Source organism: Myripristis murdjan, chromosome 24 (genome assembly GCF_902150065.1).
Source record: "Myripristis murdjan chromosome 24, fMyrMur1.1, whole genome shotgun sequence".
NCBI lineage: Eukaryota > Metazoa > Chordata > Actinopteri > Holocentriformes > Holocentridae > Myripristis > Myripristis murdjan.
Window position 1 is genome coordinate 13,547,299 of NC_044003.1, and position 16,762 is coordinate 13,564,060.

At 40.6% G+C, this 16,762-nt stretch overlaps 1 protein-coding gene across 2 annotated transcripts; it reads left to right on the plus strand.

Annotated features, from left to right (window-relative positions):
* The first annotated feature begins 1,771 nt into the window (after positions 1–1,771).
* gopc (golgi-associated PDZ and coiled-coil motif containing) lies at positions 1,772–15,963 on the plus strand. 2 transcript variants are annotated; one of them, XM_030047099.1, is made up of 9 exons: positions 1,772–2,290; positions 4,695–4,859; positions 6,031–6,054; positions 7,493–7,668; positions 8,124–8,289; positions 8,381–8,476; positions 10,561–10,725; positions 10,837–11,002; positions 12,079–15,963. In XM_030047099.1, exons 1-9 carry the CDS (start codon positions 2,030–2,032, stop codon positions 12,192–12,194), a joined length of 1,335 nt encoding a protein of 444 aa, XP_029902959.1. In that variant the 5' UTR covers positions 1,772–2,029; the 3' UTR covers positions 12,195–15,963. The 2 variants fall into 2 exon arrangements, with proteins under 2 accessions (XP_029902959.1, XP_029902960.1); XM_030047100.1 differs by lacking the exon at positions 6,031–6,054.
* Positions 15,964–16,762: the final 799 nt, after the last annotated feature.

Below are 16,762 nucleotides of genomic sequence, written 5' to 3' on the forward strand. Positions count from 1 at the left end.
TTAGGTTTTCCAGATTTCTGTATCAGCCTGATGATAAGCTGCAACTCCAGCCTCCACTTTACCTTCATTCAAAGCTTCTGAACACTATAATTTCAAAGCAGGCAGGCAGTTAGGGGTTTATAGGAGCCACTGCTGCTTGCTTGCCCTGACCTCGGTGACAATTACTAATACAGCCCATCTAAACCCACAGCTCAGTCACTGTGGGCGATGCAGAACATGGAAGAAGAAAGAAAAAGGTCGCAGGGGAGAGGAACTTTCCATCTCTCGTTTGAAACCTTTCCAAAGATGAATCATCTTCTGCTGTGTGAAGTATGTTGAGCTGCATCTTTCTGTATGAAAGGTGCTATATAAATATGTTTATTATTGTCATGATTATTATCTCATACAGGCTCTTGCCACCTTACTCATGACAACCTGCACAGTGGAAAGACTCTGCAAAACTGTTGTTTGGATAAAAACTAGCATCAGTGCAAACTAAGTTATTTGTTCCTGCTTTCCTTGGAAAGGGAGTGTACTTACAAAAACAATGCAACATAAACCACATCATTACTGCCCAATAACCATAAAAGGCAGACTGAGGATTATCCAGGGTGAGAGTACGGTTTCTCCACTTCATCCATGTCTGGAACAATGGCTCAGGTGTTTATCTTGGCTTTCAAAAACAATTCACATGGACAAGGAATTGCCTGTAATACCAAGGTCTCCATGGTGAAAACAATTTGCAATCCATTCTGTTGTAGAAACATGATTTCCTCTGTTTTTAATTCTTGAACTGCTTTTTTCTGTCAGTAGCTGTCCCTTGGAAATGACTGTGTCTGGGATTATTTATTAATCTATTTAGAAGGAAGACCAAAGGTGTTGACAGTTGTTATTTTCAGTGATGTGAGTGGTTCCTAAGTCTTTAAATGAGTTTTGAATTTTACATTTGGATCTCATTGCAGTGCTCGTCATGCTTGGCTCAACAGTCAACATCATGTTTTGTTTTGTTTTGTTTTTTGGTCAGTCTTATGATTAATAGTTCTGAATTTTCTCAATAGACAGCACATGTAAATGTGTCCATTGCCAATGACAACATTATGTGTTTTTTAAATCACAGAGGTATTTAAAAATGTCATCATGAAAGCGGTCGGTGGCTCATGCACCTGGTAAAGCCTGTATCACATGTCAAGTCCTTACCACAGGGGCCCGGGAACATCCCCTCTCTCTTCCCTTTCCTTGCCTTTCCTGTTTCCTGGTAATGTTGCCATCAAATAAATCTTAAAACCAAAGTCCTTGCATGAATTATTATTACATTGTTTTACATAATACCTACTCCAGTAGTGAAGAAGCATATTAAAAAAAAATATGAGTACCTGAGATGCAACATCTTAAGAACAAACAAAAACTCAAAGGAAAGCTTAAGAGAACATGGAAGACTTGACTACAGTCCATGATCCAGATACTGAGTGTAATAACAGATTTAACAGTAACATTGGTTTCATAATGATGTTACTAATGCCTGGTTTTACAGTGATATTGGGTGTGGTGTTAACACAATACTGTAAGGGTAAACTGATATACAGTGTTAAAAAATAATAATAATAATAACAGGCTACTGGGCTAATAGTTATATTGACTTTAACAGCCTGTGTTATTAGAGTGATGTGTGTATCAATGATGGCATTGACATACTGGTTTAAGAGAAACACAGTTCTGGAAACACTGGTTTAAGGTGAGAACCAGTGCAGGCAGGATTGATCGATTGCTCTGCCATCCATTGCTTTTCTCTGCAGTGTGGCAGAGTGTACTAGTTGATCATAACTACGACTGCGTATGTCGGACTTCCTGGTCAGACGGGGCTCCTCGGGAGGATAAAAATACATTATTTATCACACTTCACCTTGAATTATTATACATTCAAAGGCGTCGTGTTTATTCCAGCTGTGTTGCTTTACACGGGGTTGATAGAGAAATCTGCCCGGAGGCTTGTTAACATCCAAGTTAGCTCGTCAGCTACACCCCGTAGCCAGCTCACCGTCCTGCCCTAGTCATGTCCGCCTCGGCCGGCTGCTCCCCGGCGGCCCAGAGCTCGGCCCTCGGACCCGGCATGTCCATGTTCCGCTGGCTGGAGGTGCTGGAGAAGGAATTTGACAAGGCCTTCGTGGACGTGGATCTGCTGCTGGGAGAAATCGACCCGGACCAAGCCGACATCACCTACGAGGGCCGGCAGAAGATGACCAGCCTGAGCTCCTGCTTCGCCCAGCTCTGCCACAAAGCCCAGACCGTCTTCCAGCTCAACCACAAACTCGAGGTTGGTATCCTGTTACAACCCGCTGGTCATTTACTTCCTCTCGGGAAGGTGCGAGTCTGTCCTCCAGTGCCATGTACGGAGGAGTGAAGTCAGTGTTTGTGTGAAGTCTAGCCACTGTAATCATGCCCCAGTGAAACCAGTCCTGATGCATTTCTCTCATGCATCACGTCACCTGCTTCAAAATCTTGACGCCTCGGTGTCAAGTCGCGAGCTGGCAGATTGTGCCGACAACAACTTGTCCACGAATTCAGGACAAAACAGTGTGCATGTCATTTAGTGAAGGTGGTGAGCCTGGTCAACCAAGCGCCTGGAGGATTTTTTTTTTTTTTTTTTTTTTTTTACTGGGGCGATCTTCAGCATCTGATAAACTGCAGGAAATGTCACGTGACCGACTTGTTTTTTTACTGACATTAAGTATCCCAAGTTATGTGGATATTGTTTACCACTGGTGCATGATTGATTTCAGATTGTCCTGATGTGAATGTGATATCTCACCGGGGTTGTCAAACAAACCTTGGCTGTCAAATGAAGCCCAAACAAGCAAATTCGGTTCTTCTTGACAAGCTCCAGAATAAGCACTGTTTTTTGTTTATTAAGATAAGATAAGGTAAGATATTCCTTTGTTAGTCCCACGGTGGGGAAATTTCACGCATCACAGCAGCAAAGTGGATAGCAAGATATGAAGCACAATTTACACTATAAACAGTATATACAGATAACAGTACCAAAGAGCAGTATAAACACTGTAAACAAGGAATGTAGAAAAATACTATGTGAACAATTTAATCATAACATGATAATTAAAAGAGAGGTCATACTGACCCAGAAATAAATTAATCAAGCAGTGTTTTGCAGCACAACAGTTATGTTTGAAAGAGCCAGGATTAATCTAATTTCTCTCTTTCTTTTTTTCCCGTCACTTTAGCTTAGTCTATCTCTTGGGGCCATGTCCCACAAGCTGCCATGCAAAATCACTTAGATCCAGAACAGTCACCTTCACATCAACAATGCTGACAAATTAAAACAAGCATACAGTGTCCTAAGGGGGTGGGAATCTCCGGGAAGCATGGTTTTAATTGTTGGGGTCACATGACATTTGAGTTAAACATTGATTGTCAGTTTATCACGGTAAGGCTGTTTTTACAATGCAATACAGTATGACAGTTCTAGATTAACTATTTGTTTTAAGTAACTTGAGCTGCACTTGATCAGGCGCTGTAAGTTTGCACGTTCACAGAGTGCTTGTAAGTGGAATGACGAAATTTAAGACCCCTTGAAATGAACTCCTACTTTCTTGATTTTATGTATTTCCTGTTGAAACAGGATGTTTGGGCGGGACATGTTGCAAGGAAAGATCATTCACAAGTGCAAACAAAAAGGACAGACCAAATCCTAACCCTAACCCAACAGAATATCAGTTTGGGAGAGAAACATAGTTTTATTTGAAGGGATAAAGTGGATGAGAGAGGATTTTTATAGATTGGTCAAGGTTTTAATGTTAAAAATTGTACTTTACACCCACTAGGGCAGGATCATGTCACTATTTAAGACCCACTGTTGTACAGGAAGTCGAAGTCATTGTGAGGTCATTACATGGGAACTTTTATCTGTTTTATTTCTTTATTTCCATTTGTTCTGAAACCTGAAATGCAGCCACACATTCTCATTAGGCTGCTCAATGATCTGTCACTCACCGGAGAGCCAGTTTAGAGAACATGTTTTGGTCAGAGGAGCTGCAGTTGTAATCAAAACTGAGCTGCAGTGCCACCAAAGGAGTAGAGTTTCAAATAAACAGCAGTGTCTGGCAGCGAACACCAAGACCTCTGGGAATGCCCACCCCAAGGGTTTTGGTGTGGCTCAGCTTAGGGTTAGGAAGAAGGGTGTGTTCCTGGAGGTTTGCAGGTATTTATGTCTGCCGCCAGACCCCTTCCAAAATAAAAGCTTAAATGTAAACATACACTTGTCCCAAACTGTAAAACAACATACATTCATGTGTCAGTGTTAGGATTTCTACAAAATCAGTAAAAATTTCATTTGAGAATATTTATTTGTTTATTTTCCTTGCCCCTAGTGTAACATGCCAGCTGTGAGTGGATTCATTTATGGATTTATGAGATTTCATTTAGCATCAAAGATGGAGTTAAACTGAAAAGAAAATCCTTTAGCAGTGATTGATTCGCACCACCGATGGAGACAAAATATAAAATACTACAAGAGTGACTGCTAAGTAATCGGAAAAAAAGAGGAACAGCAGGATCAGCACTTTACTGATTTTGTGGTCTGTAAAACAAGCCAGCACAGAAGAGGTTTTGACCTGACCTCTCTGTCTCTTTTCTGTTCTCTTTATCCCACACTCCCTTCCTCTATCTTTTCTTCCCTCTGTCTGTCCACCCGTCAATCCCAGGCCCAGCTGGTTGACCTGCGCTCAGAGCTGCTGGAGGTTCAGGCCGAGCGAGCAGTGGTGGAGAGGGAGGTCCATGACCAGCTTCTGCAGCTTCATGCTCTTCAGCTGCAGCTTCATGCAAAGCAGGGCCAGGCCGAAGACTCAGACTCCATAAAAGACAGACTGGTAGGTGGATGGTGGAGGATGAGATGCTGTCTAATGGAGGTACAGGATGCCAAACATAACCAGACAGTGAGATGAGGTGAAATGTTTTGATCCTCAAGGGGAAGCTCGGTTATTGGTGTAATAAATAGTACAAGAGTACAACAAATAAAACATAGTGTAAAATATGGCCACAAGTTGCACCTGCAGATATGCTGTGTTCCAAACTGTGACAGGATATGAATAAAATTTGCAGGAGGAGTAGCAAAAAAAACCCTGTTCTGGACCAGTTTCTGAATGATGGAAAGTGAAAGCATTCGGCAGTAAGATTTGTGCTGGAAAACCTGTCATAACCAGATGAATCATTTGACAACACACATAGTTAGGTGACTATAACAGTGGATTGAGGGACCTTCAGGGGTCCTTGAGTCCTCAGAAAATTTATTTAAACTTTATTATAACTTAATTCTTTCAAATTTGTTACAATACAAAACATAGTTGGAATGATTTTTTAAACATTTTTTTTTAATGTTGAATCTATCCATTCCTCTTCAGTGACCTGCCTCCTCGGTGGAGGTCTGCGATCTACTGAGAGCATTTTCTAATTAAGTATCTAGTTATTATCATGGATTTCCCGTGTTTCTAGGAGTCTGTTCACTCTAATATAAACTCAAAAATAACACTGCTTTGTAAGACAATGAAAATATGAAACAATAATAGGCTAATCATGCCTAAATAAATTTAAATTTTGTTATTTGAGAGTTCACAGTGCTTGGAAGAATTCTGGCCCAGAGAATTATTTTCTGTCACAGAGGCGCAGCGTGTGTATGCCTGTCAACCATCAGCTGTAGTGTGTGCAGTGTGTTCATGGCCAGCTTTTAGCAGGAGACATAAGGCAACACAAAGCAACGTGATGGTCTGTCTCAGTTTGTGCCTGTTCTTTGAAGTCGGCTCGGTGTGCTCGGGGCCTAAAGGAAAGTCAAATGTGAAATGATCAGGTGAATATACTCCCTGCTGCTCCTTTTCCCATCCTCTTCATCATCCTGTTTCAGTACTGATGTGCTTATTTCTCCATAACGCTTTTATCTTCTGTTCTCCCTGAATGGTTGAATTTCTCACTATCACTGCTGAGTCGGTTGAGCTCCTCTAATCTTTGACTTCTTTCTCTTCCTCCTCTGCGTCTTTTCACCTCAAGCCTGCACCCACAGTAGAGGAGATGGTAAGTGTGTGTCTGTGCATGCGCTCGTGTTTTTGTGTGTGATTGTTTCTCTGTGTTTCACGTACATCAGTCCTATTAGCCGTCCAGTCCAGTAGCAGCCCGCTTAGTCTGTGTGGCAGTGTTTGGGCTAATTCAAGCTAAATTCAGAATGTCATCTGAAATATGTCAACAATAAAATTATGAGAAAAACACCTTCTTTAATAAATTGATTGGATTTAAAGTGAATTAGCCAGACTTCCCACATGTCGTCTCAGTGTAAAGCTTTCCCAATCCACTCAGCTGTTGTCAAAGAAACTGTAATTCAGTTTTACTTTAAATGGTTGCTATGTAAGATATGCCAGTTTTTGAAAGGGGTTTTGAGGCTCCTTTTGAAGCCAGCAAACTGGATCAGTCATCCCTCTCTGCTATGAACTTGATCCATCTATTGAGTGCAAAAAAAACTTTTATTAATGAGATGGTTTTATTAGGGGTGGTAGGGGCTGATGACGCAGGCTCTAACCGGGTATTTAGCAGAGAGACTTTGCATTTTGTTGGCTCGTTTTTGTGCATCTTGCTGAACTGTGCTTGTTGCTTTCACTTGACTTCCTATACGCAGTATTTCACTCAAGCTGAAAGAAAAAAAGCTTATTGTTTTCAGTAGTTATTTTCATTAATTTCTGTGATTTAGATGATGTGTCTAATTGAATAGCTGAATGTAAATATAAATGTAATTGCATGTGTATTAAACTTCACTCAGTCAACAGAGGCATTCAGGTGTGGTTATGAATGTGTTACAATTTTTGTCCTTCATCTGGGGATTTTCACTTGATCTGTGATTATAGTCTTTCATCTCTCATATAAGCATCTGTACTTAACAACAGCTGCTCTGGATCAAACAGCGAAGGTGATCATGTATTCACACCGTCTACAACTTAGCTGCTGTGTGGTGCGTGCAACTGCATCTGTGCAGTAGTACTTCATAGATATGTTTTAAACAGGAAAATCATGCAGCTTTTGCTTCACCTTTTTGTGACTGTCTTGTCATTTTGGTCAGTTAACTTAGCCAGCCACTAAGCACCAATTAGGTTGCATCAATTGAAAATAAACAAAAACGTCGAAGTGATTTAAGATCCTTGCATTGACTCAAACAGTGAAAGCAACCATTTTCCATTCATCATTTTTGAGTCATTTATACCTGAAGTTGTCAATTGAGTTATAGAAAAGTGGAAACCTTTGAATCGTCAATCAATTTATTGTCTACTTTGTACATTTTACCTTTACTAGTACTCAGTAGAAACAGCTGTCTCGTCCATTTTGTATGTTTTACCTGTGGTAGCACTCACTAGGAGTAGCTTTCATCTGCAGCAAAAAGCACCGATCATCAGGCTGAAGGCCAGCCACTCATTTTGTTTATGTTGTTTGCTCTGTGTGTGTGCGCGTGTGTGTCTGTGTGCGTTAGGAACGGGAGCTGGAGGCCAGTAAGAAGGAGAAATTGGCAGAGGTGAGGCTGGACGCAGAGGTGAGGTTGCACAAGAAGGAGAATGAGGCCCTCCGCAGGCACATGGCGGTACTGCAGGCTGAGGTGTACGGCGCCAGACTCGCCGCCAAATACCTGGACAAGGAGCTTGCTGGCAGGTACGGGCTCACCAGACCTGGACATTAGAGGGGAGGGCTCGTGTCCAGAAGGTTGCTGGTTCAAATCCGCAGACTAGCTGAAAAATGCGGGTGGGGACAGGAGGTACCTGTCCTGTTTGATATAACCATTACGGACGCAAGGTCCATGAAGAGCCTGAAATAATGACACTGCAGATAAAAGCACCAAAAATGAGGTTACCCTTCAGAATGAAATGAGGTTAGCAATCCAGGAGGGGCCTCAGAAGTTGCTTTTCTACCTTAGAAGGAGCCAGTTGATGTTCAGGCACTTGGTAAACCCCCCTTTCCATTTGAAGGTATGCTGTCAGAGGAAGTTGCTGCTCTGCTTGTCCCATTGCAACTGTAAATAATAAATAAACAATAGGATGGATGGATGAATTGCCTGAAATTGACAGTGCCAGTTTGTGCATTTGATTGGCTGGTGTTTTGTCTTCCAGGGTGCAGCAGATCCAACTACTGGGCCGTGACATGAAAGGGCCTGCCCATGACAAGCTGTGGAACCAACTGGAGGCAGAGATCCACCTCCACCGCCATAAGACAGTCATACGAGCCTGTAGGGGGCGTAATGATCCAAAGAAACCTCTACCCTCGCCTGTGGGCCACGTGAGTGTTAACCTGCTGGAGAATCAGTCAGACAGGCCACTCATTTACAGTAACATTTACCTTTACATTGCCACTCTTTGACTGCTTTCAGGACCCCGACATGTTGAAAAAAACCCAGGGAGTCGGCCCTATCAGGAAGGTGGTGCTAGCCAAAGAAGATCATGAGGGGCTGGGCATCTCCATCACGGTATGAAGTTAGAGCCACTGCATTATTGTTACCTTTTTTGTGGTATTGTAGCCTGAATTCACTAATGGATTTAATTCATTGAGTCATTGAATGAAATAATTTATTACACCTAGTAAGAGAAGGCAAACTCCTACTACTGTTTACAGCAGCACTGATACGAAAAGATAAAAAAAAAAAAAATCCCCTGCTGTTTGAACCTGCATTAGACTGCCTGGTCAGCTACATACAGGTGTGTTCATTAGATCTCCTGTGTCTTTACTCTGCTTTGATTAATTATGCTCTGCCTTTCATGCACTGAAGTGGTAGTAACAGACCAAAGGAGATCATGTGGCGTTCCTGGTCCTTGCTAATGCACTTGACACTCTACACTATAATCTATTCTGGGAGGCTTTTGATTTCATTAAGGCTCCATTTAGCATTAAGAATCTCATGAGAGCAGATTCCTCCTCATGATGACTCTTTCTTCTGTTTTTTTTTTTTTTTTTTTTTTTTTAAATGGCAGTTGGCAGCTTACTCAAAAGGATGTGTCACGACTAACCACTTATCTTAAGCGTAAATCTCTTTTCATTTCAATCCAGCTTCTAGTATCAGCTGATCCATTTGTAAGATGTGAACAAACTTAGAGACAGGTGATCACACTCAGCTTGTGAAAGACGTGTGAAAAATTCATGCTCAAGCACAGATCAGAAGAATGTAAAGACTCCACAGTCGTTGCTATTGATCGCTGGCATTTGGTAGTGAACTTGACCTCAATCTTGTGTCTGTGTAATCTACGTAGGCTGCCTCATGCTGAGTGTCACATAAGCATTGCTTCAGAGTCGTGGCAGCATAAAATTTTCAGTCTCTACCGGCTGGAACAACGGCATCTCAAATTTCACTTCCTGGGCAGAACTGGGGGCGGCAGTGATACCAAAATGTGTGGAGTCAGCCAGAAACTGAAAAAAAAAAAAAAAAAAAAAACTACAAGAACACAACTTGGCACATATTGCAAGACAGGAAGGTCTGGGTACCAGCGGGGTTTAGTAGCTTTGCATTTTTTATTTTTTTCTTCTCATGCCCTTTAGTTGTGATTAACTCAGTCATACATTACCTGCAATATTCAGTGTAAATATTAAATATTGTTTGCTTGCTGTGAAGTAGTAGGTTGTTGTAGTCAAATCAAAATCTAAACAGATTGTAAAACAAAATAAAAGCCAAATCAATATTTTATCATTATTTTATAAAAGCCAGCATGCATAAATGAAGTGACATTAACTAATCAAATCAAATCTTCTTACTTAGCTTTCTTACCTGCAGTCAGTAGAGCCATGTTATCCATTATCAATCAGGAAGCCAGGTAAATAAAGAGGAACTTAATGTAGAAACTTTGTTTAGTACAAAATTATGTATAGACCTAAGTTCCTTCACTGTGAATAATGTCATACTAACATCCCATAGAATTTATTTATTTATTTATTTAGAATTTATTTATTTAGAATTTATCAGCAGCAACAATGCTATTGAATGACTGCACAAAATACTTCAAGGGAACCGCCTTGTAGTATTTTCCATTCTAGAGAGTTTCTATGGGTTGACTCTCACTCTTTCCATGACCACTTTGCTTGTTATTTTGATCATGATGGTGTGTCTCAACAGAGATAGGCTACATGTAATAATATTCAAAAAATAATAATATTCAAAAATTGAGCTTACCATGGTGGGCTGACAGAGTAGTGAAACGCTTCTCTTCGCTAAAAGTGAAACATGAAAATGACTCAACTCCAAGTGAAACTTCACTGCAAGTCCCAGATCAAATGATATAAATGATGAGCAGACTGACATGCTGACTGAAACTGCCATTTCAAGAGCCCTGCACTGTCGCTACTGGGGCAAAAAATCCACTTTGATATTATGGGCTGTTGTCTGTGGGTCAGTGACAAAAATCCTGTAAATGGATTAATTCTGAAGTCAAACTGTAACACCATAAAACAAGTAAAAATCAAAAGTGTTGAATATTTTCAGAAAGCATTGTATGCACTGTGTATTTTGTGGATGTGTTTATGTGTGTGTGGGTGTGTGTGTGTGCGTGCGTGTTCCCTCATCAGGGTGGCAAAGAGCACGGCGTTCCCATCCTGATCTCCGAGATCCATCCAGGCCAGCCAGCGGAACGATGCGGAGGTCTGCACGTCGGAGATGCCATCCTGGCCGTCAACAGCATCAACCTGCGAGACGCCAAACACAAGGAGGCTGTCACCATCCTGTCCCAGCAGGTAACACACACACACACACACACACACACACACACACATACACACACCACATTGTTTCTCCTTGTTTCTCTCTAATCGCTTGTTTGGTGTATGTGTGTGTGTGCACGTCAGAGAGGACAGATAGAATTCGAGGTGGTGTATGTGGCTCCGGAGGTGGACAGTGATGATGAGAATGTGGAGTACGAAGATGACAACGGCCATCGCTACCGACTCTACCTGGATGAACTGGAGGATGGAAACACAGCACAGTCGGCCAACAACTCGGCATCACTGCAGGGTAACATTCCAAAAAGACTTAAATCTCCAGTATGCCACTTTTCTCCTGTGCATTATTAGTCCCACATTCCTCAGTTGGTCACGTTCCTTGTTCCTTCCTTGTCCTTCCTTCATTTATCTTGATGAGCTGCCTGCCATGACACAGCATCTAGCCTGAGGAGTTGAAAAAACAAAAGGCATATACAGCAAATTGTCAATTAAAAAAAGCAACTCTGATAAATGTTTTGAAATATACTAAAATATCATTATCATCTTTTACAGAATAAAGTAAAAGACAAATATTTAAAGGGTATTTGTGACTCGTTGAACAAATAAATGAATGAATAGTATAATAACATGTATTGTATTTAAGAACAATTCCTTTGGATGTAATATGAATTAGGGGTGTAAAACTGAACCGAGCTGTTGATCACACAGGTTTGACCTTCAGGACAGAGGAGAGTTGACTGACTTTAACAGTTCGTTATATTTTGAACTGCGAGATGAAAAGTGCAAAGTCACAAATACATCCACTGTATGAGAGCCATACAACCACACACTTCGCTGATGAATTAATGAATATACTGAAAATAGTTTTATGTTATGTTTTAAGTTTCATGTTGCGCAAGTAAGACAAAATACAGATAACAGTTTTTGTAGAGTTTTTGTCTCCAACATAAAAATCACACCAAACTCAAAGTGAAACCGTGACCCAAATACTCCAATGCAAACTGAACCATGGGTTTGTTGAACCGTTACACCCCTAATGTGAAGTTAGTCCGTGTTGACAGATTGACAGATTCTTTACCTCCTACTCAAGGTAGAGTTGGAAAATTAGACAACTGAAATGACAAATGAAATAGTTTCACCAGAAGATGTAAATGTGACAGGCAGCAATGTTTGTCTTAGGTTCTTATGCTGTATGCATGTATTACTTTAATTCCACATTTCATGGGTCAAATTAAGTTTGACCCACATACATAAGTCAGCTAGATTAATATTTTATTATAAGCACTTTCTGTAGCAATTTGCTGCAAGTCGTACATGATAGAGGAAGCTGGGTTAAGGAGGCCGTTCTCTGTTTGATCTGCCCTGCAGCTCTAGAGAAGATGTCAGTGAGTGACGGACCAGAGAACGGAGATACCGGGATCTCCAGCGAGACGCCCTCGGAGGAAACCCCCTCCAAGGCTGCCGAGACAGACAGCTCCTGCTAGAGGCTTGGTGTGGGACTCCAGGCCTGGCCATTGGTATGTGGAAGGGACTACAGGAGCGAGTGGATTACAGGCGGAAAATCACTCTCTCATTTAAAGATTTCAAGATTTCTGTGAGACAAGGAACAAAGGAAGATGGAAGGAGGCGGTCTTGTTTCCTTATTTCCTCTGGTGGATGGGTGGTGATGTTTTGAGGTATAGTGCGGGGATGTGGGGGTGATTTAAGGTGAAAGTACCTGGTTTGAGTGGAAGCAGTGCTGTAAGACAGGAAGAGAAGACGGATGGATTGGACAGACTGAACTATATGTGTGAATTTTTTGTTATATATAGCCCACCTATTACTTCTACTGTCATTGAGAGACTGATCTAAATCCACAAGATGGTTATATGAATGATCTCGCAAAATGACAAAAGGAAGTAGTTGTCAAGTAGTTGTCATGAAAAGACAATGTCATTAGGGAAGTGGGTGTAGGGGTGGGCTTTTGGAAAACCCTTTTTCTCCTTCTGTTTAGTTACTGATGTGTTCTGTTCTTCACTACAATAAAAAAATACAGTTCCTGACAGGGACACGAGGAGGGGGTTATCTAGTAATATCTGTGCCAATAATCAAACATTTTTGTCTGAGCTGAAATGATGTTTTCTTTAACTTTGTGTGAGTGAGTGCAGAAAGATAATTCTAAGTTCACTGTGTACTGTTTGTTTGACTTTGGAGGAACATTTTGATTTTCTAGTGCACATACCATACTTTGTGAAAAGCTTACCACCGATATTGTGTATTATGTTGATTCCTTAAACTTTCCGGCTTTATGATGATAGAGGCATCATAAAACTGGAAAGCTTATAACGTGTGCTTGCCAGGCATGGAAAACCAACACAAAATGAGTGACCAGTGAGGCTAGTGGTCAGTCTTAATTATTTTTGAGGAAATAATAAGTTAATAAAAACAAAATTCCCAGATGACCCAAATGGTCACTGTGCAATCCTGTCTGTGCAATCCTGCCTGTAGTCACCGTTGCACTTTTTTCCAACTTCACTTGTAACACATTTGAAAGCAAGACAAGGTAAATGGGTAATAGTATTGAATAATGTGCCTGTACAGGAGGTCATTTTACCTATTTGAAATTACCCATATTGAAAGCCTAGGAGGGAGAATTTTTACTCCTAGACTTCTTTGAAGACAAAATGTTCTTCCAAAGTTAAAGCTTTTAAAGTTGGCTTTTTAAGAATGAAATTCATCCAACTCCACCAGTGTGTCCCTTTCTGGGCTAGCAGTGTGAGCGCTCACATTGTCCCGATATTTAGTTCTTTGGGAAAGACTGGTCCCTCAAAAATAGTATTTGAAAAAGCGGAAAAATAACATTGGGATTGTCGCTCCGCTAACAGAGCGACAGTCACGTTAATAGTACAGACGGGTTCTCGTCGAGGGCTTTCGGGTGCTGTAACTCCTCCCCTGGTGGCCATACTGGGGGTCCTCGTGGGCGGCGGTGGCTATAAGCCTGTGATTGTGTTTCTAAAGCCACTTGTCCATCTCAACAGAAATGAACTATTTAATTTCTCTGCTAATTTTTCCAAACCATAGTCAGCAATGTATAATTGGCTGACACTGCACTATAGCTGAACGAGGCATTACCTTTTTACTGGGGCTTAGTAAGAGTTATAACTGATGTCTATGAGGAACATGGCTTATCTAAAAAAACCTTTATTAACCATGAGATGAAGCACTGCCAAAGCCTCTAACGTTGTGGCAGAAAATGGCAGATTAATGTGTAAATAGGCTACAATCTACAATTGCACCTGTAACCCATCTTGCATCTTTGTAGTTACCTGACAATTTTTTACTAAATTGAAGAAAGTCATTTTAAATTAGAATAATCCTAAGTTAGAATCAAATCCATTTTCAAGTGTATATAGGTGTTTCATTCTTTTCATAGTGGACATCGTATCACTAAACCTCCATCTTTCAAACACCATCTATATTGGCACTGTCCTCTCAGTGTTTGTCTGATTAGGATAGCACCTTGACCTTCGGGCATCTCTATAACAAACGGCACAGCTGACTCTGGAAATGAGTTATTAGGTTGTGTACGTTCAATAGAATAAGATCATAATTTAGCTGCCTCTGACTAAACTTGCTATTTTGAAGCTTTGAGCTTCATAACTCGGCGCTTCAAGGAACAAAATACTCATGCCAAGCAACTTATCCAGTTAACTTTTATCCATGTACAAGAAAAAAAAAAAAAACATAACTGTCTGTGTTATCACCTCTATTTATCACACTAGCTAATGTATTTTGTAGAAGCTAGTATTAGTCGTGGCTGGTAGTCACATGCCCATTTTCAAAACAATCTCCCGTGTCAGAGTATTCACTTTTACTTTTAACACTACTGAGTAGATCTACAGCCATACCACAAGAGCCTTTTTATGTTAGCTCTGTGTCCTTTTCTAGCCTTGTTATATATTGAAGACATTAATCAACAGCCAACTCTCTGATGGACCTCCATGATGAAGCCAAGCCGTGGTTGCTGGTAGATAGCAAAGCCTCTGTCTGAGTACCCTCACCCTCATCTGCTGTTTTTCTTCTCTGTCGATGGTGATGCATGCAGACTGCACCCAGGCCTGTTTTAATATGACTGTTGTTCCACTTAACGAAGGACATCATATTGAGACAAGCTGCAGGAGTCATCAGTGTTAGGAGCGAGTGACAGCCACCATCATCTAAAGACAGAAGGAAAAAAAAATGCAAAGAACATTAGTATTTGTCCTCGATTTGATCCCAAGCTGTTAACCCCGGTGTTGAAGTGAAGTTTACACGTCTGGCATACAGTATGTTTCTTGAATTGGTGAATAAATCCCAATTCCTATTAAGGCCAGGCCTCCTTTGCCAAGGTGATGGATTAATTTCCCATGCCATGCTAAAGCAATACCATATATTGGTAAGATTCCTGCCTGTTACTGGTGAGTAGCACATTATTAGTTCCTTGTGTTTTCATTGATGTTGTTTTTTGTTTTTTGTTTTTTGTTTTTTGTTTTTCCTGTATGCAATGAATATAGGCTGTCGTCTTACATTCTGTACGTGACCGGATTTGTCATTTATAATTGTGCCATGTAGTTAATATTGATATTGCTTGCTATTAATGCTAATTCTATGCCCAGCTGCTTTGACCAATCTTCTTTCCAAACATGGGCCCCTAAACATTGTGTTATATGATATTAATGGTGGTCACAGACAAAATATACTGTCTATAGTAGGTAATAAGTAGAAATGCATTTTACAAGGATATGTTGGGAGATTTGTTGTCTAAGACACTGTACAGACTAATGTTCAGTTGCCAGAAATTAAAAAAAAATGTTGCAATATTTGTATTTTTTGACACCTTTCCTAAATGACATACCTGTTTTGTACCATACTTGCTGATCTTAGTTAATACATCACCTCTTGTCCCTCACTATGTCATGTTTATACCAAAACATTACTAAACTTTAAATGGTTTCTATCAGATTAAAGGTTTGTATTTTGATCCTCTGACTGGTAGCCTGACCCAGCTATCCTAATGAAATGTGAATACTAAACCCCACTTCACACTCGGAGCCTCGGTAAGGTCAAGGCCACAGCCCCTGTTCATTGGTTTATAAACAACGAAAGCTGTTCTTAGTGTTTAAATGCTTTTAGGATACTCAGGCCAGGTTTTTGCCTCTGCAGAACCAAATAATATATAATGTACAAATGCAAACAGGAAAGAACCTGAATAAAGTATAATTGATGTTGACTGTTTCAAATGGTCCTTATTATTTGGTGTGTTGCACATGGTGGGAAATTCTGTAAACCGACTCAAACATCTGACTATTTAAACCAGCTGCACCTTGTTACCTTCAATATAATAAAATTAACACACTGTATCAATGTGGAGAAATAGAACACACCCTTCCACTTGTATTGCCCACACATTAGGCAAGTTATGTAAATATATAACTGCAATCTGCTGTTTCAATGTATTATCTAGCGATGGTTGAAGGAAAAACAAGGTGTGGGGGCAGAGGTTGAGTGAGAATGATATTTGATCAAAATATTGGAGAAATTAGTGAGAAATGAGAGAAGATCAGGAGTCTAAGGAGTGTAGTGAAGCTCTACTGCATTTCCCCTTGCTTCATAGAGGTTATAGGCACCCACTGCTTTCTAAATGCACCTTGGCACAGATCCTCCAAGTCTCAAGCATTCCTCCAGAACATACCGTACATACAGAGGGGTGTTACAGCCTTGTTATGAAAACAAATGCACATTGGAGAGTTCAGCGGTGGAAAAGCCACTGTCACTGGTCTGCAGAGATTTAGTGATGACTTTAATTGGGGATATTGTCTAGATTTTTTTTTTATTTTTTTTTTTTATTTTTAAAGTGGAAAGGGTGTGTTGATTACTCCATTAGTCAAATCAGTAGTAATATTAGATAACTAACATCAGCTATTAGGGGAATGCCTATGCCATGTGCTGTAAAAGAGGCTCTGACCTGGAGGCTCTACAAATTGTAATCCAACCAGTAGAATAATGCTGCTGCTGCTGCTGATGATGATGATTT